The sequence below is a fragment of the Trachypithecus francoisi genome, unplaced genomic scaffold, assembly GCF_009764315.1.
Source record: "Trachypithecus francoisi isolate TF-2019V2 unplaced genomic scaffold, Tfra_2.0 Lachesis_group2, whole genome shotgun sequence".
In the NCBI taxonomy this organism is placed as follows: domain Eukaryota; kingdom Metazoa; phylum Chordata; class Mammalia; order Primates; family Cercopithecidae; genus Trachypithecus; species Trachypithecus francoisi.
The window spans coordinates 19598428-19625118 of record NW_022681465.1 but is presented as its reverse complement, the minus strand read 5'-3'; the positions used below and the strand labels follow the sequence as shown (position 1 = coordinate 19625118).

General features: G+C 36.3%; 1 protein-coding gene and 1 pseudogene across 2 annotated transcripts in view; one reads left to right on the top strand and one right to left on the bottom strand.

Moving 5' to 3' along the window:
- CDH18 (cadherin 18) overlaps nucleotides 1-26691 on the top strand; it is a 780971-nt gene that overhangs the window by 612917 nt on the left and 141363 nt on the right. For both annotated transcript variants that reach the window (XM_033178841.1, XM_033178840.1), the window contains exon 6: nucleotides 24385-24552. In XM_033178841.1, the coding sequence (XP_033034732.1) occupies nucleotides 24385-24552 (168 nt within the window). The remainder of the gene's footprint in view (nucleotides 1-24384; nucleotides 24553-26691) is intronic.
- LOC117064786 lies at nucleotides 1441-1837 on the bottom strand (annotated as a pseudogene).

Here is a 26691-nt window from a genome sequence, read left to right as displayed (position 1 = left end):
CTGCCAGAATGGTTCTGGTAAAAATGGTAACAATTTTGGCATGGTAATTAAACTATGAAAAGACAATTTTTAGAGTTTCCATATGTATTTTTATACGTACATTTTGTTTAATGTAATTTAAGAACTCCATAGTAATCAAACATCAATAAGCATGTCTGATGTATGTACGTCAAAAAGGTTGCCGGTAGTAAGATATAAAGTACTCCTACAGGCAACTGTGATTAGATGGATTTTCTAATCCACGTAAGGAACATGGTATATATATTCTTTCTATTGAAAAAGCAAAACTGACATCAAAAGACAGTGGAAAATCACTAAGCACTTATTAACTATTCTAGATTAGATATTTGATATTTTTTGTCTTTGTTCTCATGACTAAATTAGTAATAATGTATAAACATTTTGTCCTATCACCTCCCAAGAGTACTTTGGATTGAAAATTAGGTTATATTAGGAAATTTGGTAAGCTTTAAGCCACTGTAAAATTATGAGCACACGGCAAATACATCCTTTTTCTTTTCTTTTCTTTTCTTTTTTTTTTTTTTTTTTTTTTTTTTTTTTTTTTTTTTTGAGACAAAGTTTGGCTCTTATTGCCCAGGCTGGAGTGCAATGGCACAATCTTGGCTCATCGCAACCTCCACCTTCCGGGTTCAAGCAATTCTCCTGCCTCAGCCTCCCGAGTAGCTGGGATTATAGGCATGCACCACCATGCCGGGCTAATTTTCTATTTTTAGTAGAGACAGGGTTTCTCCATTTTGGTCAAGGTGGTCTCGAACTTCCAACCTCAGGTGATCCACCCACCTCGGGCTCCCAAAGTGCTGAGATTACAGGCATGAGCTGCCGCACCCAGCCTATCCAAATACTCTCTTTGGGAGAATATTCCTTGCTAAACTGATTATATTATTTAGTCATCTGGGCACATGATGACATAAAACAATAAGAAAAATGCTAACTTTTGCTTATGATGTTACTTGTGCTTCTCTAGGCAATTTTTTATGTGCTTTGCATATACTACATTATTTAATCTTTATAATAGCCTTATGACCAAACGAGAAATCATGACCCACATTTTTCTGAAGGAAGAAATTGAGCCATAGAGAAGTAATTTCTTTAAGGCCATACAGTTAATCCAGTGAGATGAGGATTTGGACCCCATCAGTCTGTCTTCAGAGCCCATGTTTTTAATCATTAAATTATTTTCGATGCAGCCTAGTTATCTGGTGGGAAAGTAAAAAGAAAAGAAAGCACCATCTGGCTTTAGTAAGTGGCAACATTGTTATTCATCAAAATATAATTATTTACAACATTTTCTTTCACACATTTAAAACAATTCTGCAAGCATAGCTTAATGTAATATGAGATGACACAAAAATAGGTTTTCAATTCGGTTTATTTTTTTTTTTAATTTTATAACTATTTGATGTATTTGACGATCAGCGATTAGTTCTCATCCACATTGACTGTCTGCAGATTTTTGAAAGTGGTAACAGGTATATAGGTAACCCAAATATAGAGCTTATTTGGTGAATCTTCATCCTCATTACGTTTTCTGGACAGCCGCACATGGATTCGGTATGGGACATTCCTTATTCCTTTGGCCCAGACAGCTTTGTTGAGCCTGGTATCAATGCGCACATCTGGAGTTCCCATCTCCTTTATGGCAAATTTCCGAGTCTCTTTGAGTGCCCGAGGGGCACGCTTCTTGAAGCCCACTCCATGGATGCGCTTGTGAATGTTGATGGTGTATTCTCGGGTCACCACCTCGTTGATGGCAGAACGGCCCTGTTTTCTTCTCGCCACCCTTCTTTGCGGGAGCCATTGTGCCGGGTCCAAGTTGGAAAGGAAAAGCTCAATTCGGTTTCTACATGCCACCACAAGCTTATTTTGGGGAAAAGGGATTTCTCTTGAATATGATCGCTAGCAAATTCCCATTAGTTGGATATTAGATGGCCAATGTTTCCAAAGTACAAGTAAGAAGTTACTAGAGTGATATCATTACACCCAGAATCTTCTCAACCATTTCTGCCAGGGCCTACAAGGTTTGGCAGTGGCCAGGAATGGTAGCTATTACCTGTAATCCTAGCACTTTGGAAGACTGAGGAGGGTGGATCCCTTGAGCTCAGGAGTTCAAGACCAGCCTGGGCAACATGGTGAAACACCATCTCTACTGAAAATACTAAAACATTACCTGGGTATGCTAGTGCACACCTGTGGTCCCAACTTTTCTGAAGGCTCAGGTGAGAGGATCCCTTGAGCCTGGGAGGCAGAGGTTGCAGTGAGCCGAGATCACAACACTGTACTGCAGCCTGGGTGACAAAGAGAAACCCTGTCTCAATAAAAAAAAAAAAAAAAAAAAAAAATCAAAACAAATCAAAAACAAGTTTCGGTAGCCAGAAAAGTAATTTAAACATTAATTAGGAGAGACACTACCCTTCTCTCCCCACCCCACTATGCCTCATTGTCAAAATAATTTTATAAAGAGATGTTTGTAATAATTTCTTTTGAATTAATACGGTTACATAATATAAAAAGGTAATGTCATGCAATCTGTGAGAATATCCATTTGGGACCTGTTTTCTGTACTTATTTGTATTCTGAGCACTCAACACTTGATAATGCAATCAACGTTCACTGAATTAATGACTTCATTAAATGAAGTAACTGAATTATTTTGGTGATTTCTAATTTGTTGGAATTTCTTCTTTTAACATGCAAAATGCAATTGGGAGAAATAAGCTGTATTTAATATTTGTGCACATGTACAGATTATGCTGATATATTACATTCTATTCCATGGCAAGAATGAAGTGTAAAAGTTGAAGATACTATGTAGTTAATCCACTATAGAAGAAAGAGGCATCACAGAAATCAGTACATATAGGAATTTTCAAACATTTTATTTGAATACAACATGGGACTAAATAGGCACGCTGAAGGCCAGTTAACGCAGTGTGAAGGAGCACACTACACTGGCGGCTACTCAGAGCACCACACTGTATTTTCTAATTAGTGACCTCCTCCAAGAGTCTGAAAACAATCTTTGCAGCCAGCTGATACAAAACTGCAGCCAAACGGAGTATACGAACAAAAGCATGGGCCTGATGCTTCAATGGAAGAGCAGGCACCTATAGAACAGAGAGGGCACAAATAATATCAGTTTCTTCACCTGCACCACAGCACCCAAGTTAAAGAGGAAAGATAGAAAAGGAGTAAGCTGTTAAGCGTTCTGTAATGCTAGGTATTTATAACTAACAATATGGATCACAGGATAATTAAATGAAATAGCTGCAAAAAGCACTTTAACATATTACCTGGTATGTGGAAGGTATTCATAATTGTGTGTATACCTTAAAAATAAATGGGTGACATTCATCATAACAGGTAATAAGGGTTTGATAATATAGTTAGGATATTAGGAAAATATTCAACAAAAAAAGAGATAGCCCTGTATTTGGAAATAACAATAACATGAAAACTTTAGAATCATCAGCTGGAAGAAACCTGGAAAGAATTAAGGCAAAATAACTGCACATTTGGGTAAGGAAAGTGTGGAGTAGTCAACCTGTGAAAGATATGGTTATAAATGCATCTAACTGGAATTGTAAACAAAAAAAGACATACTTCTAGAACTATTAATACAAATAATGATATTGCTAACGCTATGGTGAAAAAAACAAATAGCTCACCATTCTTAATTCACAGGCTGAGGGCGGGGACGGAATACCAATCAGAGAACGGTTCAGGAATTGTGAAGTTTCAGACTTATATGTATGCTTTGGAGAAAATATGTCCACTTCTGAACAAAATTACAAAACAAAAAATACCCTTTTTTTAAAAGCAGATGATAATTATACTGGACTTTTACTATGTGATACACACTGTTGGAAAATGTTTTCATTAACTGACTAATGTAATGTCACATTGATCATATAAATATGAATTATTAGGTGTTTTCATACAGAGTTGAGGAAGATTATGTAAGGAAATGGTGGAACCAAAGTTTCATTGTAGACAATTGTCTCTAGTACTCTAAACCCTCAACTATACTGTATGACCAAAATAAATCATTTATGAAATTAGTCTACAAATATAACCTAGAAAAAAAAATGGCTATTACATGCAATTAATGACCAAAAAAAGTGGAGTTACCAAGTAAAAGTGACAGAAATCTTTCCAAATAATAAAGGGAAACAGATATTTTTAAATAGTTCATTACACATATAAATGCCAATGGTAGGATAACATGTGATACTACCTTTCAGTGATTTTAAATGTAGTTATTGGGTGATGGTTAATATTTTCAGTAGTCAAAGTTACATAATTATCTTGTCTTTAATTTTTATAAATTAACTTTGGATTTTTAACAGACTTCATAAGTCTTTCAATAAAGTTTTAAGTATTTTATTTATTTATTTATTTATTTATGTGACATATAGTAAAGCTTATTGACTAGGTCTATAACTTCAAAATCGCTTCAGAGTTTGCCAACTGTTTGGTTAAGTGATCTTGCCAAAGATATCTCAACGGAAAGATTAAGAAATAAAAATATATTTCTTGAATGTAGGACTTAAGTAAATACATTGCTACAATTTAATACATGATCAAAGAAAAAATTGGCAAGTCGAGAGTCAGCTTGAATCTCAAACGCCATAACAAGGGAGCAACATGGAAGAGCATTCTGTGTCACTTATGGAAAGGCATTCTGTGTCACTTATGGAAAGGCATTCTGTGTCACTTATGGAAAGGCATTCTGTGTCACTTATGGAAAGGCATTCTGTGTCACTTATGGAAAGGCGTTCTGTGTCACTTATGGAAAGGCATTCTGTGTCACTTATGGAAAAGCATTGTGTGTCACTTATGGAAAGGCATTCTGTGTCACTTATGGAAAAGCATTGTGTGTCACTTATGGAAAGGCATTCTGTGTCACTTATGGAAAGGCGTGTCTCACTTATGGAAAGGCATTCTGTGTCACTTTTGGAAAAGCATTGTGTGTCACTTAGGGAAAGGCATTCTGTGTCACTTATGGAAAAGCATTGTGTGTCACTTATGGAAAGGCATTATGTGTCACTTACGGAAAGGCGTTGTGTGTCACTTATGGAAAGGCATTGTGTGTCACTTATGGAAAGGCATTCTGTGTCCCTTATGGAAAGCATTCTGTGTCCCTTATGGAAAGGCATTGTGTGTCACTTATGGAAAGGCATTGTGTGTCACTTATGGAAAGGCATTCTGTGTCACTTATGGAAAGGCATTCTGTGTCACTTATGGAAAGGCATTATGTGTCACTTATGGAAAGGCATTATGTGTCACTTATGGAAAAGCATTGTGTGTCACTTATGGAAAGGCATTATGTGTCACTTATGGAAAAGCATTGTGTGTCACTTATGGAAAGGCATTCTGTGTCACTTATGGAAAGGCATTATGTGTCACTTATGGAAAGGCATTGTGTGTCACTTATGGAAAGGCATTGTGTGTCACTTATGGAAAGGCATTCTGTTTCACTTATGGAAAGGCATTATGTGTCACTTATGGAAAGGCATTCTGTGTCACTTATGGAAAGGCATTATGTGTCACTTATGGAAAGGCATTCTGTGTGACTTATGGAAAGGCATTCTGTGTCACTTATGGAGAAGCATTATGTGTCACTTATGGAAAGGCATTATGTTTCAGTTATGGAAAGGCATTATGTGTCACTTATGGAAAGGCATTATGTGTCACTTATGGAAAGGCATTGTGTGTCACTTATGGAAAGGCATTATGTTTCAGTTATGTTGTGTCACTGCTTCAGTTTTAACTGAGAATATGTAAAAATTCCCATTTGTTACATCTTCTCAATTCTTCGTATGAGTGCATTATATCAGGCTTATGATTGACTTGTACTCAAATGTGGTGCTCTCTCTTTAGTTAATTGCCTTTAGAATTATCTCTGAAAGGGAAGTAGCACAGAGGAAGATGCCTAAACTCCTGCTTGGTGAGCTCATGCAGTAACTTTGATAAATGGTGCTTGAGTCAGTGAAAAGACATTTATAGGTTCTCTGGAACCCTAAGAGTGAAGAGCATTAAAATAAGCAGTGAAAGGTGCTAAATCAACAAAAGTGATATGATTTCTGGTTTTATTTTAAGAGAAAAACAGTCTCTAAATAACTAAATCAATGCCTCATTTAGCTTTTCTTCCTTAGCCATTGTTTGCCATGTTAATTCCCTTCCTAGTTCGGGTCTTGCTCTGTAATCCTGTCGGGTTATTCCCCTGTTCTCTAATAGAGCTCATTCTTCAAATTTTAAATAACTCTATGCAAATTTCCAAATACATCTGAGGGACCAGTTCATTCTATTCAGTCTGCATTATGTTACTTTCTTTAATGCAGGCTTTGTTTTACTTACTTTATAGGCTGTGTTAGGTGCCTGCTTTTATTACTTCCTGCTAGATCCCCCTACTAAGAAATAAAATAGAAAAATATTGAATGACTAGTGAGTGGGTGAAGCAAGGCCTTGGCCTGAGAATTAGATAGTAGTCACTTCCAAACTCTAGTATCATGGACCACCTGACAAAATACAAGCCTTCTTAGCAGCAAGACCTAAACAACACACATACACACGCACACACACACGCACCAGTGGACCCCTACTCAACCCATTATTTCATTTGTAACTTCAGGAAACGTTGAAATATTAAGAACAAAAAGCTACCACAGCAAATGTTTTATATAAAATATTAGTTCACATAGGAGATAAATTAACAAAGGAAGGACCACATTGATAACTAATAAATGAGTAGCCAAGGGGGATAAGGATGGATGACTTAAATCAGTAACTCAATAAAAAATTTTAAAAATCTACATCCTGGCCAGGCACAGTAGCTCAGACCTGTAACCCCAGCACTTTGGGAGGTCAAGGCTGGGGGATCACTTGAGGTCAGGAGTTCGAGACCAGGCTGGTTAACATGGAGAAACCCTGTCTCTACTAAAAATGCAAAACAAAATTAGCTGGGCATGGTGACAGGCACCTGTAATCCCAGCTACTTGGGAGGCTGAGGCAGAAGAATTGCTTGAACCCGGGAGGTGGAGGTTGCAGTGAGCCCAGATTGCACCATTGCCCTCCAGCCTGTACAATGGAGCGAGACTCTGTTTCAAAAAAAAAAATCTACTTCCTCACACTCTTTTAAATTAATTTTCTTCTACAAATCTTTTTTTCTTCACTTTTGTGATATGTTGTCTATTTTTCTAACTATATGTGAATGATCCTTATATAGTGCAAAAGTCTTTCAAATTTGGTTGAAAAAATTTTATATCATCGACCTCTTATTGTACTATCTGATTAAATTTGAAGTATACCTTGATAACATAAAGGAGTAATTCAGCTAAGTTGTTCAACCAATAGACATATGTATGTAAACAGACAAATTAATATACACAGTGGAAATATCCAGTCTTTGATTGTTTTATATTCATTAAGATTAGATAGATTGACTTTTATCTCACTTACCTCTTTAAGAAGGTAATTCTTGCAGCCTGATTGGTAATTTTTTAGTATATGATTCAAGGAATGAAGATTCAAGAGGGAGCAATTTAGACCTTTAACTGTAATAAGTGGCCCTTTCTTTATTACGTTGGGCAAGAGTGAGTTCATTTTCATCTTTTTGTTCATAGTTATCATTATTATCTTCACCAGCCCAGACCTTTCCGTAGAGTGTCAAGTGTTCAACTTTCCATCAGACTTTCACATAGATATCTCTCTTAAGCACATGAAAGTCAATATACCCCAAATTAACACTCTCTTCACTGATCCTCACCTGATACTTCTCACCTTGTAGAGGTCTCCGCACTGACCATGATCCTTAAGCCAAATACCTGAGTGTCATTAGAAAAACTCCCTTTTCCTCACACTCTACTTCCAAGCAGTCTTCTTATCTTTAAAAATTCACTTAACATAACATTTTCTTCATTTCATATCCACTATTAAATTTAGGGCAGATGGCCACAGTTCTCATTATGATGTCTCTGACTCCATTCCTCACACTGCTCAGGTCATATCATACTTTACTTAGCAACAGCATTTGTCGCAAGGGAGCAATTTCTATCCCTTGAAATACTGGTGGGTTTCTAGCATGCCACACCCTCTTAGTTTTTTTTTTTCCTTTCTGAGTGGTCAGTAGTCATCTGTTGCTTTTACCGTTTCTCTCAGTCTTACGTGTCAGTATCCAGTATCTGAGCCTCTTTCTATACATACTCATTTCTATGCTAATTTCATAAGGTTAAAGGCTTTAAGTAGTATCTTTATGGTGGTCATATTTATATTACTATTTTAGCTTGCTCCTCTAAAAACCAGTATATGCTATGCCAACTGAACATGTCTGCTTGAGTCTCTGAGACATAATCTCAGAGTAGATCCAAAATTGAACTCCTGATTTCCAACCACCTCCCCACAAACAGTTCTTCTCACAGTTTTCTGTATTCCAAGTCGAACACTTTACATCATCCTTCATTCCTGTTTTCCTTTCACACCACACAACTATGACATCAGGAAACTCTACCATGAACATATATCCAGGATTTGACCACATGTCCTCACTTCTATTTTAACTCACTTTATTGCACTTATCTCTTAACCTATCTCCTTAATTCTATCATTGTTCCACACAATTTATTCCCAAAGCAATGTTCAAAACAATTATGTTAAAATATATGAAATCATGTCACTTGTATTAGTCTGTTTTCACATGGCTGATAAAGACATACCCAAGACTGTGTAATTTATAAAGAAAAAGAGACTTAATGAAATCACAGTTTCACATGGCTGAGGAGACCCCACAATCATGGTGGCAGGCAAAAGGCATGTCTTACCTGGCAACAGACAAGAAAGAATGAGAATCAAGCAAAAGAGGAAACCCCTTATAAAACTATGAGATCTCGTGAGACTTAGTCACTGCATGAGAACAGTATGGGAGAAACCACCACCACGATTCAAGTATCTCCCACCAGGTCCCTCCCACAACACGTGGGAATTATGGGAACCACACTTCAAAATGAGATTTGGGTGGGAACACCGCTGAACCATATCATCACTCCTTTGCTCAAAACTTGCCAATGGCTTCCCATCTCACTTACAACCAAAGCTAACAGCATGATAGTAATGTGCCTGCCCTTGAATACCTGGCCCATCATCATCATTCTGATATCATCACCGGTTCTTCCTGTTACTTTTACCTTAGATGTTCTGGTCCCATGAATGTACCTGAAATAGCCTAGGAAGCACCCACATTAGGGCATTTGTGCATAAGATTCTTTTTTGCCTAGACCCCTCTATCACCTCTTTTAAGTCAGCCTGTTTATTGCTAGCAGTCAGTGGCATGCCAGTAAATATGTAACAACCAGAAATATGTATGCATGTATATAAGTGTATGTTTATATAAATTTTACAGATATAAAAGATATGTAGCACACAATTCACAAGCAATTACAGAATATATATTATTCTTGATTGGAAATTCCAAACAGTCAATTGATTTTTACAGAATATTAGCATTGATTTTTGCTGAACTCTTGCATACATAACCAATCAGTTGTTGCAATGTGTTGAATACTGACAATATTCTACTGCAAATAAATGCTTGATTACTATCTGATTCAGCAAAGAAGTTGCTCAGTTCATTGACAAATAAGTTTAGTTCTGGCTTAGGTACTGGCTAATCTTTTTGCTTACCTAAATGTGTAGATAAATGATGTTTGTCTCGATATCACTTATTCATCAATATGAGCTGCATTTTGCTAAGTTAAAAATCATTTTTGTAATGTAGGATACTATTTCTTCAATGGTTTGTGTTCTTTGCAATGTAATGGTTACTTTGGGGTTTAATCTGCTTTAGTTGTTTTCTCCTTTACTTTCTCAAGTCTAGACAATCACCAGATCAATACATCCACTGCCACTGATTTTCAAGTTACCAAGGTGACTCGGGAAAAGATGAACACATTATTTTATAGTATTTACACCACATAGATAAAGTTGATATAAATAATGGCAAAATTATAGATAATGGTAAAATATAGTAACACAATTTGAAAGTAGTGAGTTTTCAGTATTTATTACTTTTCAAAGTGAAAGGGAATGTTAAGTTTATATAATTTAATGTTTAACAATTATTATATTTATGAGCCAGCTCCCAAAATTTTTGAAAGCATCATAATCAGCACTTGTGACCCAGAACTAGCTAATTCCAGCATATCACTGTTATAGTCCTAGTTAAAACCATAAGCCCAAATTAAATGTTTAATTTTCCTCAGCAATTAACAACAACTAATCTGCTATATATGATATCATTGTGTATGATTTAATTATCTTGCTCTTTTTTTTTTTTTTTTCACTAATCTGCCCTTTCTAGAATGTCAGCGTTATGAGGGCGGCAATTTTCTCCACCTAGAGCAGTGCCTGAATTCAAGAGAGCACTCTATAACTACCAATTGAAGGAATGGATAACTGTTTATAGCTCTCAGGATAAAGGCATCCAAGGCCACTCTTCATGATCTCACACTTGCTTAACCTCTATCCTTAGGCAATGCACACAAAGTCTCTCTCCATCTCCACGTTTTCTCTGGTGTTGTGTTCTTTCACACATCTATTTTTCACATCTTGTGTGCTCTTCTTGAGTGACTTCAGACCCTTTTTGATCAAGTCAACACTTGTGATTTTGCTTTACTGGTATCTTTAATATAGGCTCAAAGAACAAACTTACACAGTCAATATGTTTTTATTTTTTTCTTGGTGCTATTCATTATGTTGCTTAGTGTTGTCACTTGAGTGATGTCCTCTAAAAGTCATATATTGAAGCCTAACCCCCAGTAACTCAGACTGTGACCTTCTTTGGAGTTATAGTTTTTACAGAAATTGTCAAGTTAAAGTGACATGCGGTGGTGTTGCAGGGCTTTTCCTTAGTTCAGCTAAAGACAGAGGTCCTTGTCCCACAGCCTTGAAAGTTTAGGCTCGCAGATAGTTTTAAGGGTGAGTAAAGCAAGGCTTTATTAGGTGAAAATGAAGAAAAGGGGGGAAAAGGGACTCTCTTCAAGGCCAGAGTCCCTGCTAGAGTGCTTCCTGCCTCATTGTTTGAATACCAAATTCCACACAGGAAAAGGAGGGGCCAGGCTCCTCCTCCCTGCTGCAAATGGGGTGAAATTCTGTGGCTCCACCCCAGCGCGCAGGCCAGTTGCAGTTTTGCCAGGGAACCCCTCCCATCTGGCTGTCTCAGTGAGCCATGATCCATTATGACTGGTGCCTTATGAAAAAGGGAAACTTGGACATAGAGCTACATACACGGAAAGATGATTTGAACATATGGGGAAAAGTCCATGTGAGCAGGAAAGCAGCCAGCAACAAGCTAGGGAGAGAGGCTTGGGACCGAACGATCCCACACTGCCCCAAGAAGGAATCAACCCTGCCAACACCTTGATTTCAGACTTCTAGATTCCAGAAGAGTGCAACAATATATATATATTTTTTTGTAATCACCCAGTTTGTGGTATTTGAGGACAATTTGATTTGCGGATTGTTTTAGGCAATGAGGGCACAGCAATGAAAACACAGTAAACAAAGATCCTTGGCCTTGTGGAGCTTTTGTTCTACTGGGAAAAAAACAAATCATTTGTCAAAAACAAGAATTAAATTTGCATGAAAATAAGTAAATTAATGTAATGGCAATACAAAACAAGACAGTAGAATTGAGAAAGACAAAGAAATAATCTCTCAGAAGGATAGGCATAACTACCTGGGGCCAGTGTTACTGAGGGTGGTATGAGGACAGTAATTACCTGTTGGATTTGGCAATTTGAGAACCACAGAAGGTAAGAGCATGTGAGTGTTTTCAGTGTAGCATACAACCTTAATCAACACTGGAAGGGCTTGTACTAGAGATAAAGGGGAACAAGGCAGGGTTGCCGTCTGATAGACAGAGAGATGCATGGTCCTGAGCTTCTTTTAAGGGACAACTTGCTCTCCAGCATGGGAAGTGCATTCAACAGCACACTTCCAGCTGTCAGCTCCTTCAGAGATGTCTCAACCTTGCCTGAAGTGGCACCATTTCCAGGACAGCACTCATCCAGTGACAGAATGAAGTGGGGTGTAGGAAGTTCTGGCTATTTTGGCCCAATTCTGGACCCTACATAAATCTATATGCTAAAGGAAAGAAAGTACATACATATCTCTGAAATCTTAAAAATAATTTTAGGAATCAGATATAAGTGTTTGCCTCAGTGCTGCATATTTGTTACATGTGACATAAATAATATGTATACAATATGTAGTCATGCTTTCATATTCATATATATATATAGCATGCATAACATGATAGCCAACTTGCTGGAAATGGCCATGTCTTTTTAGATTATTAGAGTATAACAGCCAGGGTGGTGGCTCACACCTGTAATCCCAGCACTTTGGGTGGCTGAGACAGGTGTATAACCTGAGGTCAGGTGTTCAAGACCAGCCTGGCCAACATGGCGAAGCCCAGTCTCTACTACAAATGCAAAATTAACTGAGCATGGTGGTGCATGCCTGTAATCCCAACTACTCGGGAGACTGAGACAGGAGAATCACTCGCACCCAGGAGGCAGAGTTTGCAGTGAGCCAAGATGGCACCACTGCACTCCAGCCAGGGGAACAAGAGTGAAACTCCATCTCAAAAATAATAATAATAATAGAGTATGACATAATGCATTATAAATTAAATTGTGTTATAAAAGATAAATAAATCATTTTTTAATAAACCAGAAAACCAGATGTCACAATAACTGAACTGGTAATGCAGGAGAAATCATCAATGTTCAGTTACTTATGGACCTATGTTGTCAATTATATCATTACTAATGGAACTAGATCATCATTGGTATATGTATATACTTATATAGTAGTGTTTTAATATATTTAAAATTATATGACTCTAAATATAGCTGTCTTAACAACACATATTCCAAATGTTTTTGTGGTATTCATATTAAACACGCTTTCTCTAATTGTAACTGTGACTAAAAAAATTCTATATAAAGCATTTCATCTTTTGAACTCATTTAAACCATCAAAGCAAAAACCAAAAAGGAAAAAAAAAAGCAGAATAAGAGAAAAATATGCCAATGAATTAATTAGCATCGTATGTCTATATGATAATATTTCTCACTTGGGTTTGCATTTTGAGCACACAAATTTTTTATAAGCCACGTGAACAAGCTATTTTGGGAAATCATACTTAACTAGATCCAGAAATGAAATATAACTTGTATATGATATTTAAATATTTTTAATTATCTTTCTAATTTTCTTGATTAATAATATCCCATAAATATCATAGATAATCTTAATACTCGCCATAGAGTGTAAGTTTCCTGATGGTAAAAATCTTTGTAACTGTTCATTAATTACAAGAAGTTGTGTTCTATGTGTTGACTAAACAGCAATTATTTGGAGGTCAGGTTCATTTTCCTTCATTTGCTTATCCTCTAAATACAACATTTACCTGAACTCATGAAATATGCTTACAATGGACCATAGCTGAAATATTACATTTGTGGTGTTATTTGTTTCTCTATGTGTCATGCACTCCATTTCTGGAGAGAGACAATAGGAGAAGAGAGGCAGAAAGAGAGGAAGACAAGAGGACATATTAGGTACACAATATATAGTATGATTTAATGGTCCTAGAAATTAATCTAGAAAGCCAAACATCACTGGTTTTCCTATGAGATAAATCAGAGTGTGTGTGTGAGTGTGTGTGTGAGTGTGTATGTTCCAAATGTCAATGTCATCACTCTGTGTAGCAAACTACTACCGAGAACTTTCAAAACAAGAATTTTGGAAGTCAGGACATTTAGCAGGGATTGTCTAGGCAATTTCTTAATCCATATGATGGTTTGGAATACTGGGTAAAGTATCCATCTGACATATCAACTTGCATGGAAGTTCAAGGATGGGTCCAGGGAGGTTCAAGGATGGGTGCAGTGAGATGTCTAGTGCATTAGTGAGAACAGCTGGGAGACTGTGCCCAACTGGATGCCTCACTTTCTCCATGTGATCGCAGAGCCTCTCTACATGGTGTCATTAACAATCTAGCTAGACCACTTAGAAGAAAGCTCACAAGCTAAAGAGATCAAGGCAGCGGCTTCTAAAACCCTCAAGAACAGAGCAAAAACTCCTAAGGTCACTTTGATTGTACTGCCTTGATTAAAGCAGTCACAGGCCAGCACAAATTTAAGGAGAAGGCAAATATACCCAGATGACTGATGGGACTACTGTCAAAGAATTTATAGGAGGCTTCCTTAATCCCTCAAGCCATGATCATTTTCTCTAAATGGTAGCGATAGTAGCATTGATATTTGATTCTCTACAAAGAGAAGATCCTAAGGGCTAATGGCCACTTGAAACAAGATGAACCTTATTTTTCCAAATCTCACTCTTTTTTCTATTACGCAAAAGACTGTATTCTGAACAGTTGGCAATGGAACTTTAAGTAACCCAGGTTTACTTATCATCCTTCTGCCATCTCTTGAAGGAAGTTCCCTACAATGGGGATCTTTGATTCTAATGCTGTTAGAATCTAATCTGGCCAAGAGAAGCTGCTTCTGAAATCACATTGCCAAGGTACAGATATCCTTTCAAAATCTATTTGAGGGTCTATTGGCCAACAGTAGAGAAATATTTGAGGCAGGATCCAGTAGCTGTTTCTTTCTTATTTTTTCATCCAAAAACAACAATTATTAAGACAAAAGTGTAAATGATTGCATGAATGCATACATGCCAACCGAATTCTATATGCTCCATCAACTCTGGAGAGGGAAAGGAGGTGATTGAGAGCACAAAAAATAATGTCCCATTCAATATATAGTTACTAGATACACTACTGTTTTTTATTTATTTTTTTTAATTCTGGTAATAGCACCTTTGAGAATGACCCTTTAAACAAATATTTAAGTGCTCAATACAGTATCATTAACTGTAGATATAATGTTGTACAGCCTTTAGAACTTATTCATCTTGCATATCTAAATCTTTATACACATTGAACAGCAACAATGCATTTCTCTCTCACTCAGCCCCTGGAAAACCACCATGTATTTGACATTTTCAGATTCCTCATATAAGTAAGATCATGCAGTATTTGTTCTGTAACTGGCTTATTTTACATTACATAATGTCTTCAAGGTTCATGCAGCACTGAACATATGAGTGCAGGTATCTCTATGAGATCCCGATTGTAATTCTATTGGATATAGACAATAGGTGTATAAAAAGATAATCAACAACACTAATCATCAGAAGAATATAAGTCCAAACCACAAGGAGACATTACCTCATACCAGCTAGGATGGCTATTATCAAAAAACAAAAGACAGGTGTTGATGAGGTTGGAGAGCCATACTGTTGGTGGAAATGAAACGGCATAGGAATTCGACATAATATCAAGAAATAGAACTACCTTATGATCTAGAAACTTCAATTTCTACATCCAAAAAAAAAAAAAAAAACCTGGGTTTTGTTTAGGCTAAACCACAGGGCTGCTGACTATGTGCAATGAGTTTCATATCAACAGGGAATGGCAAATTATACCTCTTTAAGCAGAAAAGTGATATTTTTCTGTACTATCTAATGATATTTATTCACAGGTAAACCTATTGTGAAAGTCTACAGTTTAATTTATTTTTTTGCCATATTTAGATGATTTTTTACCCATGATAGTTTTTCATCTCTGTAATGGGTTTATTATGATGCAATCCCATCATAAGTCAAGGAGCATCTGTTATGCCATTAGTAAATTCTCTTAATGTGTTAGTAAATTCCATTCTGCTGAATGGAGGAGTTGTGCTGAAGGTTTGGCAGTCTGGAGAAGAGTAGCCCTTTGCAGAATCCCTGGGCAGCCCTATGATTTTATCAGTATGATTATTCAATATATCAGCAAGAAAAATGGAGCTTTTGAAAACACAGATCACATTGAACAATAATAACAGAAATAAAATAAACAAAATGCAAAGAAAAATGAAAAACATAAAAATAAAATACTCTAAGTTTGAAACATCTTTGGTGATGTATTAAAATAACTTCATCTGCCTAATTTATGTTTTCAAATTCTTAGAGATAGTGAGCACTTTTATGATGATGTCCCCCCCTCTTTCTTTCATTCTCCCTCTCCATCTCCTCCTTATCCCTCTTTTCTCTCTATCTCTCCCTCTCAAAATACACTAACTCTGTCCTATAACCTCTGCAAGCTACAAAGGCTAAATTCCTTGAGCTAATGCCACTGTGGCATTAAGATTTTAGTGTCAGGAAATCCCGGGTATGACTTCAGATTTTCCAAATTTGTAATAATCTGATCTGAGAGGAGTTATGGACATTTTGAGCTTTTCTTTTCACATTCTAATGGAATGTGTGGCAATACATACATGAGGTATATACCCTAAATGAATTTCCTTGAGGAATTCTTAATTCACAGTCTCTACACAAAACATATGAATTCTCCTTCCTTTTCTCCTCAGCAGCAATGAAATACTTCACCATCAATTTTAATGGTAGGAAGAGAAAAAAACATTAGAGAAGCATTGAATCTTCCTACTAAAGCATAAAAATGTCTACCTCTGTGAATTTATGATTGTGAATTCCAGGAGTCATAGCTTGCAGCTAAGTAGCTTGTGTTTTAGGAGAAATTTTAAGATGCCAGTGTCTCATATAATTTCATATATATTTTTCTTTATAAGTAAAATAAAATCTGAGGTTTTAATCTGTCACCCACTGGAAGCTTGGAATCACAAATGTGCTAAATTTACCAGCAGAGATAGAAACAACCATGCCCTGGTTAAACCGCAGCCGTAACAATGACTGACAAATAGGAAAGTTTGGTCAATCTTGACTTTCCACAAGGGCAATGGTAGAACTATTCAAACTTTCAGCCACTTGAGAAACAAAATATTGAATGTTTGTAAATATTAAAATTAAATAACCTTTAAATGTAAGGTGTATTTTAATCACTGAATACCTAATCTCTGCCGTTATCTCACTAACGCTTTCCACTGAAGCTAAATTTGTGCACTGTCCAATATTACCGTGCATATTCCAGACCCCAAGCCTTGGTTCATGTCAAGTGTCCTTTCCATGAATACCCTGCTTTCTCCATACAATCCACAGCCTACAAACATGACCCTCCCCGATGGGTAACCTTCCTTCATCCGCTTCCATTGTGATCACTATGGCCTCTGAAGTCTGTTTTGTGTTTAGTAAAATGTTTTCTGTATTACTTTAGAGATTCGCATATCTGTTTCCATATCATTGAACATTCTAATCATAGCATTTCAACTTCATAAGCTGTATCTTATATGTCTTTATACCCCACATTTTATACAGAGTGGAAACACATTCAGCAGACATTGAATTGGCAATGATGAGTGAAAAAAACAGATGTCTGTGTTACATTGCTGATGGATATGCATCAGTTAAATGTCTAATTATTTTTGCTTTCTATACAGACACAAATTTATGGAAGATGCATTATCTTCATAAAGTCATTTGGGAAAATTCAGAATGTGAAATATAGATAGCATGTAATATACTAAATATTAAAATTCCTAAATATAAATTGTGTAGATAACATAAAGAATTTTACAAGTACCTAAATCACCACAATCAGGCAGTTGAAGAGAAGACTTACTACTGCCAACATGTTTAGTGCCTTCATTTAGAAAATGGTCAACGAAACTTTTAGATATATCTAAATCTCTTAGTACTCATATTCATTTGAATAAACAGATCTTCCAATGAAACAGGAGTACCTTAAGGCCAGGTACCATATGTGGTTAAATAGGTAGATATTTCAAATGTGTACATTCACGAGCATCTCTGGGGCAACTTGTCACACAACTTATGCCTGGGACCCACTGCCCTGGATTCTAATTCAGTAGGTCGAAGATGTGAGTAGATTTGCACGGTAATGAGCACTTTACATGATTTAGTTCTTAAGTGGTCCACGTGTCCCATTAGAGAAACACTGGGAGTCCTACCTATTTTCTTTTTTTTTTTTTTTTTTTTTTGAGACGGAGTCTCGCTCTGTCACCCAGGCTGGAGTGCAGTGGCGCGATCTCGGCTCACTGCAAGCTCCGCCTCCCGGGTTTACGCCATTCTCCTGCCTCAGTCTCCCGAGTAGCTGGGACTACAGGCGCCCGCCATCTCGCCCGGCTAATTTTTTGTATTTTTTTAGTAGAGACGGGGTTTCACCGTGTTAGCCAGGATGGTCTCGATCTCCTGACCTCGTGATCCACCCGTCTCGGCCTCCCAAAGTGCTGGGATTACAGGCTTGAGCCACCGCGCCCGGCCTCTATTTTCTGTAGAATAATAAATGTTAAATGAATAAATGAAAAACTGAACAAATTAGAAAAAGAACCAAAAGTAGACCAAGTGTGGTGGCTCATGCCTGTAATTCCAGCACTTTGGGAGGCCGAGGTGGGCGGATCATTTGAAGCCAGGAGTTCAAGACCAGCCTGGCCAACATGGTGAAACCCCAATTCTACTAAAAATACAAAAAATAGCTGGGCATGATGGCATGCGCCTGTAGCCCCAGCTACTCAGGAGGCAGAAGCAGGGGAATCACTTGAACCCAAGAGGCAGAGGTTGCAGTGAGTAGAGATCACACCACTGTACTCCAGCCTGGGTGACAGAATGAGTCTCTGTCTCAAAAAAGAAAGAAAGAAAGAAAGAAAAATAAGCAGAAGTACGCATGTGTAGTTTAGACATAGAAGGAACCTTACCATTTTCTCTCATAAATATGTGTGTCTACCTTGGAGGTTTTTGTAAGAATTTAAATGTGCAGGCTTGTTTATTTGTTCTAGCCTGTTAGGCATTTTTATTTTGCAGTCTTCTGTGGTATTATCTAATAAACAAAATGTGTACAACATTTTCATCTCGGATTCTTTTCAGTGGGTAAAAATGCAAGAAAACATTTTGGAGGATCTACTGCTGTACGAATATTATTAGTCAGGAGGCATAAACATATGGTAGGCTAGTGGCTCAAGCTCAACAAGTAATGTTTATAATCACAGACACATTTTCAATGTTATGAACTTGTGTACAGCAGAAAGTAATTCCCAGTTACAAGCCCCTACATATCAAGGTGATTGGGAAACAGTAGTCAGAGGTAATTTGCCGGCAATCGGGCACCTACAATTGTTTACCAGTGAAGTAATAAGAAACAAAACAAAATGATACACAGGTAATCACATCCTGTTGATTCAACCCAGCATCACAGGAGAATAAGAGGCAACAATTCAAGTTAAAATTTTTGAAGTAAACATTCCCCGTGAAGTCTTTCCGACAAACATTCAGAATATGCCATAACCATTTACCTAGGATGTACTGAAAAGAGGAGCTTTTTCTTTATTTTTAAACAAATGAGCAATGCAGTAATTTATGGAAATTAATTTCACTGCTCTGTATTTTGGGCTTTAAAAATGTACTAAATGAAAAGGCTACACAGTGTTCCCTTAGTAAGACTTTATCAAAGACAAGAGTAAATTATTTTGCAATTACTGTATATATGGACTCATGAGAGAAATGGCCAACCAAACAAACAAAACATATTTTCTTACTTGGACTAGGTATATATAATTTATTATATCTTTATCCATTGGCTTAGCTTTTATAATTGAGTAAAATGCACTTCACTTTTGTATATTATGTGCCTATGTGATCCCCATACACATATATTTGTTGGTATGACATGATGAAGATAAAGTGTGAAGAAATGCCTGGAAACATAATGGCAGGACTTTGCCTTTTTAATTGTTGTCTATTCAGAGTATGGTCTTGAATCACCTGCACATAAATAAAACTGAATATTTGTATCCAACCCCCCTAGAGTTCATAAGTTAAATTCCTAACCCCAAATAGGATGGTATTTACAGATGAGGCCTCTGGAATGAAGGTAGGCTTAGATTAGGTCATGAGGAAGAGACCTTCATGATGAAAATAGTGGCTTAAAAAAATTAAAAAAAAAAAAAAAAGAGAGATTCCCCATCCTCTTCTCAGTGCTTGCAAAGAAGAAAGCCCATGTGAGGACGCTGGAAGAAAGTGGCCATATGCAAGCCATGCAGAGACACCTCACCAGGAATAAAATCATCCGGTACCTCGATCTTGGACTTTCTAGCTTCTGGAAGTGTGAGAAATAAACCTCTGTTTTTAAAACCACCGAACTTATGGTATTTTGTTCTGGCAGTCTGAGCAGATTAATACAATAGTCTATTGGAGATATGTGTAAGCCAGTCCCACTTCGGATTACTAAATCAAAATTTCTGGGGACTGAATACAAGCAATTTTGTTCATTGAGGAAACTTTAGGATAATTTTAAACAGAAGTTTGAAGACCAATAGCAATATTCTAAAAATTAGAGTGACAAAATAATTGATCGTCCAAACTGCCACACTGTTTTAAATGAAAGGGAGCATTGGAAAAGTTAAGCTAGGACAAGGTAGTCTGAACATTTCCTGAAAATACCATTACGTATGATCATTTTGCCTGTATAGCTTCACATTTAACCCATTTTTTATTAAAACGATCGTTCTGCTTGATGTTTTCACTATGGTCAAATGTAGCTTCGTGCATAAAATTTGGGCCGGGGGGAATCAATGTATATATCTGTGTGGTGAGGGTGTAGGTGTGTGTTTACTCATAACATATATTTTATTCTGTTAAAAAAAGAGACAGCTATTATGCTAAGCATTGAGAATGGAATGTAGGCTGTGAATTACTCTTGAATTTAATTCTTTTTATCACAATATTGGTAAGATATAAATGTTTGCCATTTTCCCCTAACTTATTTCAACATTGTTCACAAACTCAGGTAAATTCATTATACAATCCAGAAACCACACTTATTTGTGTTTACCCAAATGAGTGGAAAATTTGGGTTTATACAAAAACGCATACGTAGATGTTATGCAGTTTTCTTCCTAATCACTGAAACTCGGAAGCAAGTAGATAGCCTTCAGTAAGTGAGTAAATAAAATAAATTGTGATCCATCCAGATAATGGAATATTAGTCAGAGTTAAAAGGAAATGAGCTACCATGCTGTGAAAAGACATAAAGAAACCTTAAATGCATATGACTAAGTAAAAGAAACCAATCTGAAAGCCTAACTGTATGATTCCAATTACATGACATTTGGAATAGGCAAAACTATGAAGGCAGTAAAAAGATTAGTGGTTGCCAGAGGCTGGGGTAGGGGAGGGATAAATGATAGAGAAGAGACAATTTTTAGAGCAGTGAAACTGTTCTTTTGGTACTATGAAGTAGTTTAATGTCATCATAGCTGTCAAAACCCATAGAACATAAAACACCAAGTGTAAACCCTATTGTAAAATCTGGACTTTGGATAGTAAAGATGTGTCAATGTAGGTTCATCAATAGTAACAAATGTACCATTCTGGTATGGAACGCTGTTAGTGGGGACGCTGTGCTCATGGAGGAGGTAAAGGGTATATGGGAATTTTTTGTACTTTCTGCTCAATTTTACTGTGAAAGGACCTCAAACTGCTCTAAATAGAGTCTATTTAAAAGGAAAAATACGAAGTTACTGTGTATCAGTTGTACTTTAAATTATCCCAGAAAATGCATCTGGGCTTCAGGTTAAAAAGTGATCATCTTTTACTGAAATCATGTTGCTATGGCAATTTGACTGTAACACTTTCTGATTATCTGTATGTCTCCAGCAGGGGTCATAGTTAAGCACATGCAGTTGGGCCATCCTCAAGAGAGTTGTGATTTGTTTGTTTGTTTGTTTGTTTGTTTTTTGTTTTGTTTTGAGATGGAGTCTCTCTCTGTCACCCAGGGTGAAGTGTAGTGGTGCAATCTTGGCTCACTGCAACCTCCACCTCCCAAGCAGTTCAAGCAATTATCTCGCCTCAGCCTCCTGACTAGCTGGGACTACAGGTGCCCACCACCACACCCGGCTAATTTTTTGTATTTTTAGTAGAGACAGGCTTTCACCATGTTAGCCAGGATGGTCTTGATCTCCTGACCTCGTGATCTGCCTACCTCGGCCTCCCAAAGTGCTGGGATTACAGGCCTGAGTCGCCATGCCCAACCAAGAGTTGTGATTTTAAATTAATCCCGAGACAATCCTTTCAGAGAAGTATGGGTCCTTTTTGGATATGGTCTTTTGTATTCAGGAGCAAATTTGGCTGGCAAGTTTCTTCCCATTCCATCCTGGAAGTGATTGTAGATATGTGTCATTCACTTCATAATACTTAGTTTTACCTTTACATATCTATTTTGCAAAACTCACTAATAATTTTATTGTAAACCTTTATCTTTGATATTAATCTCATATTTCTCCCCACCAAAAACAAGTCCCATTTATAATTAATTCTCCTTAGGAAAGACAGCTTTACTTTTTTCACGTAGTAGAAAACATAAATTTCTTTCATAAAACAATTTCATAAATTATTTGCTTGTTCATTTCTGTATCAATTCAGTTCCTACTAATGTAATTATCACATGATAAAACATTGTTTTTTTAATAAGGGTGCTTGAGGCTTTTTCATATGCATGAGTTAGATGAATCATTTATTATCATATTATTATAATTTCTTTTGATAAGAATAATTTTCATTTCTATTTAGCTTCAGGAAAGTTTTTCTGAATTCCCTCAATTATATGTTCACAATATGTGAAAGTTATGGGGTCTACTCTTCTGATACCTGAGGCTCTCCTCTCAAAGTCATTATTACATAGCCAATCAATTCAGTAAAAAAAGAAAATAGTGATTTACTTTTTTATGTTCAAAATAAGTGTAAAAACAAGTCATTGAATACTTCTTTCTGCTTTTAAAAGGCTATTTTATCATAAATATATAACTCCTTTCTTCTCGTAAGTGAAAATATTGTCCATAAAAGTATTTGGTAATGCCTATAGGTAACAGTTATAATCGACAACTTCTTAAGAATTGTACTGTAACTAATCAAGTGTGAGTTTGATTGAAAGTCATTGGTGTATTTATTAAAGATGACATGATTAAAATATTTTTAATGAAAATACATTTATGAAAAAATGACTTATGTTTGAAGGATCAAATATGTTTATATTTTATAATTATATGCATATATAGATGGACATATAAATACATATATACACATAAATATACATATATTTATACACATGTTTATAATCTATCTCATGGACATGAGGACAATATTCTATGTTATGGCATAGTTAATATCCCCTGAGTAAGCGTTATCCTCCAGAAAATGTGTTTTTAGCTTTAAAATGTAAGACTCTATTAACAGAGCTATTTAATTGATGTATGTTGAGGTGGGTGTTTATGTATGCATAATCACAAATGAGTATTTAATAGTTTTAATTTCTTTATCAACCCAAGGGTTCATCATGCAAAAGTGTGTTAAACATCCCTCTTTGCACTACTATGATAAAAAATGTGATTTTTTTACATATGATTTATACGATAAACCCTATCAGTTTCTTTATTTTGCCTAAATACTAAATATTTTAACTAAATACTTAGTTCTCCTTAAAGTTGTTTTCTAACAAAAATAGTGAGTTTCTTAGTCTTTGATACATGTTAAGATGCCTCCTGCCTACAATCACTGTTTAAGTGTCCAAACTCCTCAAATGTTTTCCATCATTAAACATTGATAACTCTGCCAGGAAGCTATGTAAATTGTTCTATAAAGAGGAAAATTAGCTTCTGCTTAAATCAATATGACCATCTTAGTTGACACTTCTGAGGAGCTCAAGTTGTAAAATGTTCAGCACACTAGCACTAGGAATAGGGTGTCAGGACTGTCCTTCAGGGACCATGTACTTTTTTTGTTTTGTTTTGTTTTTGAGATGGAGTCTCGCTCTGTCGCCCAGGCTGGAGTGCAGTGGCATGATCTCCGCTCACTGCAACCTTGTCTTCTGGGTTCAAGCGATTCTCCTGCCTCAGACTCCTGAGTAGCTGGGATTACAGGCATGTGCCACCACACCCGGATAATTTTTTTGTATTTTTAGCAGAGACGGGTTTCACCATATAGGCCAGGCTGGTCTCAAGCTCCTGACCTTGTGATGCGCTCACCTCGGCCTCCCAAAGTACTGAGATTACAGGCATGAGCCATGTCGGGACCAAGGGACCATCTATGTAAGGAATGCAGAGAGATAGGCATCTTAATTTACTTAATAGGATGTTTGGGGCATGGGATAATAAGTAAATTTTTCAAAGAGACAGTATTCATGCATTGGTAAGGTATTGTTTTTTCTCAGACGTGAGGCTTTATCCCAAAAATATGCTATTTTCAAAGACATTTGTTAAAATATGTATGTATGTTTGTTGATACTTGTTTATTGTATAGCTCATATGGTTTATTAAAACATATCTATTCCAGGAGTTATTAGAACGGCCTTACATAACATGGACAGAGAAGCCAGAGAGCATTACTCGGTGGTCATTCAAGCCAAAGACATGGCTGGGCAAGTTGGAGGGCTTTCTGGGTCTACAACAGTCAACATCACCTTAACTGATGTCAATGACAACCCACCACGCTTTCCTCAAAGTACGTATTTGTTTTCCATGATTTGAATGTATCATTATCTTTTTATGTAAAGATGAAATACTTGAACAATGTTATGTTACTGTTTCCTTAAGTGGAATTGTTCTGTTTTTGTGCTGTATGGTCACCGTTCTTCATGTAAGACTCATGAAAAACACTCCAGCTATGGTCTTCTGAACCTAGGAAATAACTGGGAACATGTTCAGAGTGAGAGTTTCATTTGGCATCAAGTTAAGTATTAAAAATGATGTGGTGTTACTAAAATCTGGCACCTTGCCTTTGCCGCTGTAGCTGTGTATTCTTAAAGTATTCATGGGGATGTTGAAAATGTATTTTGATGCGGACATTCTTCTCATGCAATCGTATTCCATACATACTTTCTGTGACTAAAATTTAAAAAAAAACTCTTCATGTTATGAATGAATGCTCAATTAAGATGCATGCATGCAAGCACACACATACACACACACGTGCGTGCGCGCACACGCACACACACACACACAAACACTCATTATCCAAAAGCAAGTTGCAGCTAATATGATAAGAAGGGGTCTCAGAGTAAAATATAAGACTTGAAAACAGAAAGCATAATTCAGTAGGCAATTTGGGGAGACAGGAGAGATATGAATCCTGTGGGTTTGGAGGGAGATGGTGTTTATGACATGTTCCAAATGTAAAGGATATGATTATAATATATTTGAGTATTTTAAAAATGGAAGATACTATAGATAACATTTTATACGGCAGTCACAAATATCCTACAGAGGAGTTGTCTCTTACATTCATCTTACAAATGATTTTTAAAAACTGTCATAAATTAGATGCTTTGGTATGTCATAAAGGCTCTTCTCAAGTCAGAGTGAAATGCTTTTCTCAGCTTTATCTCTTGTCTCTTAATAGAATTGGCAGTACACCTCAGGCCTAGACACAGTGGAATGCTGCCTCCTCCTAAAATATAACACTTTGTACATCCTTACTTCAACTAAAATTTTTCTTTATTCACAGCCCTTTGTTAAAATCACTTTTACAAACTTCTCTGAAATTCCTGTTGCAGAATTAGAAGATACTCACTCTTTTTTCCGTCTTGCAGAGCACTTCTGCGTGCTTGTTCATGTTAGACTAATTTCTGCAGGTACATAGATCCCCTTCCACTTATGAGATCCTATAATAGGAAGACATTGAATTGTTTTTGTAAACTTAGGTGTTCAGCCCAGCGAGTACCCAGCATTGGATAGTTGATTCTTAACGAGTAAATTAGTTGAATTTAAATACTCTGTCAAACTACCATTATTAAAAGATTATTATTAAATGCATGCAAATCATAGTCATAGTTAAGTAAAATTCATTTTAAAATATTGATGCCAGAGATAAGATAATGTTACTTGGTGCGTTCACGTGGCCTTTGCTCTATGAAAAAAGTATAGATCACAGGTAAGTTCATATTTTATTGAGCCATAAAATATAATTAAATTTTAAAACATTTTACAGATTAGGATGAACCTTTGTATCACTGTTATCACTTAGTTCAAACAATATGCATATACATATATATCACCATGAGGTAAATGTTATTACTTCATGGATCGGTACAATTGAAGTTGAAGATTTAAAAAAGATAATAAGTGATAATGCAGACTCAGAAGAATATAAACTTTATTTTAATGTAGGATACCAACTTGCCTATCTTTTTTTCAAATAGATTCTACCACCACTATTTTCCAGATGTACATTCATATTATAGCCTTAATAGAAAACTCAGGTTGTACATCATAGGGTTCAGTAAATGCTAGTTTGTAGTACATATAGCATCTCCCATTCTCTTTTTCTCCATCTCTTCCTAAAATAATTATTAAATTTACAGGTTTATTAAGACTGACTTTAGAGATTTACAGAACATTTTCATTGTGATGGATATAAGGAATATTATTCATATAGATGAATATAGATATATAATAAAGAGACATTTGTTCCTAATTTTATTATTTTGATCAATAATAGTGTTAGTGTTGAAGCATCAGTGTACAATGAAAATAATCTCTTTACCTGACAAACAGAATAAGTGTATACCCTCTGAGTTAACTCATTGTGTCTAATGAATTCTATCTTTCTTCGGTCAGTAACATTCCAGTAGAACGGTTGACA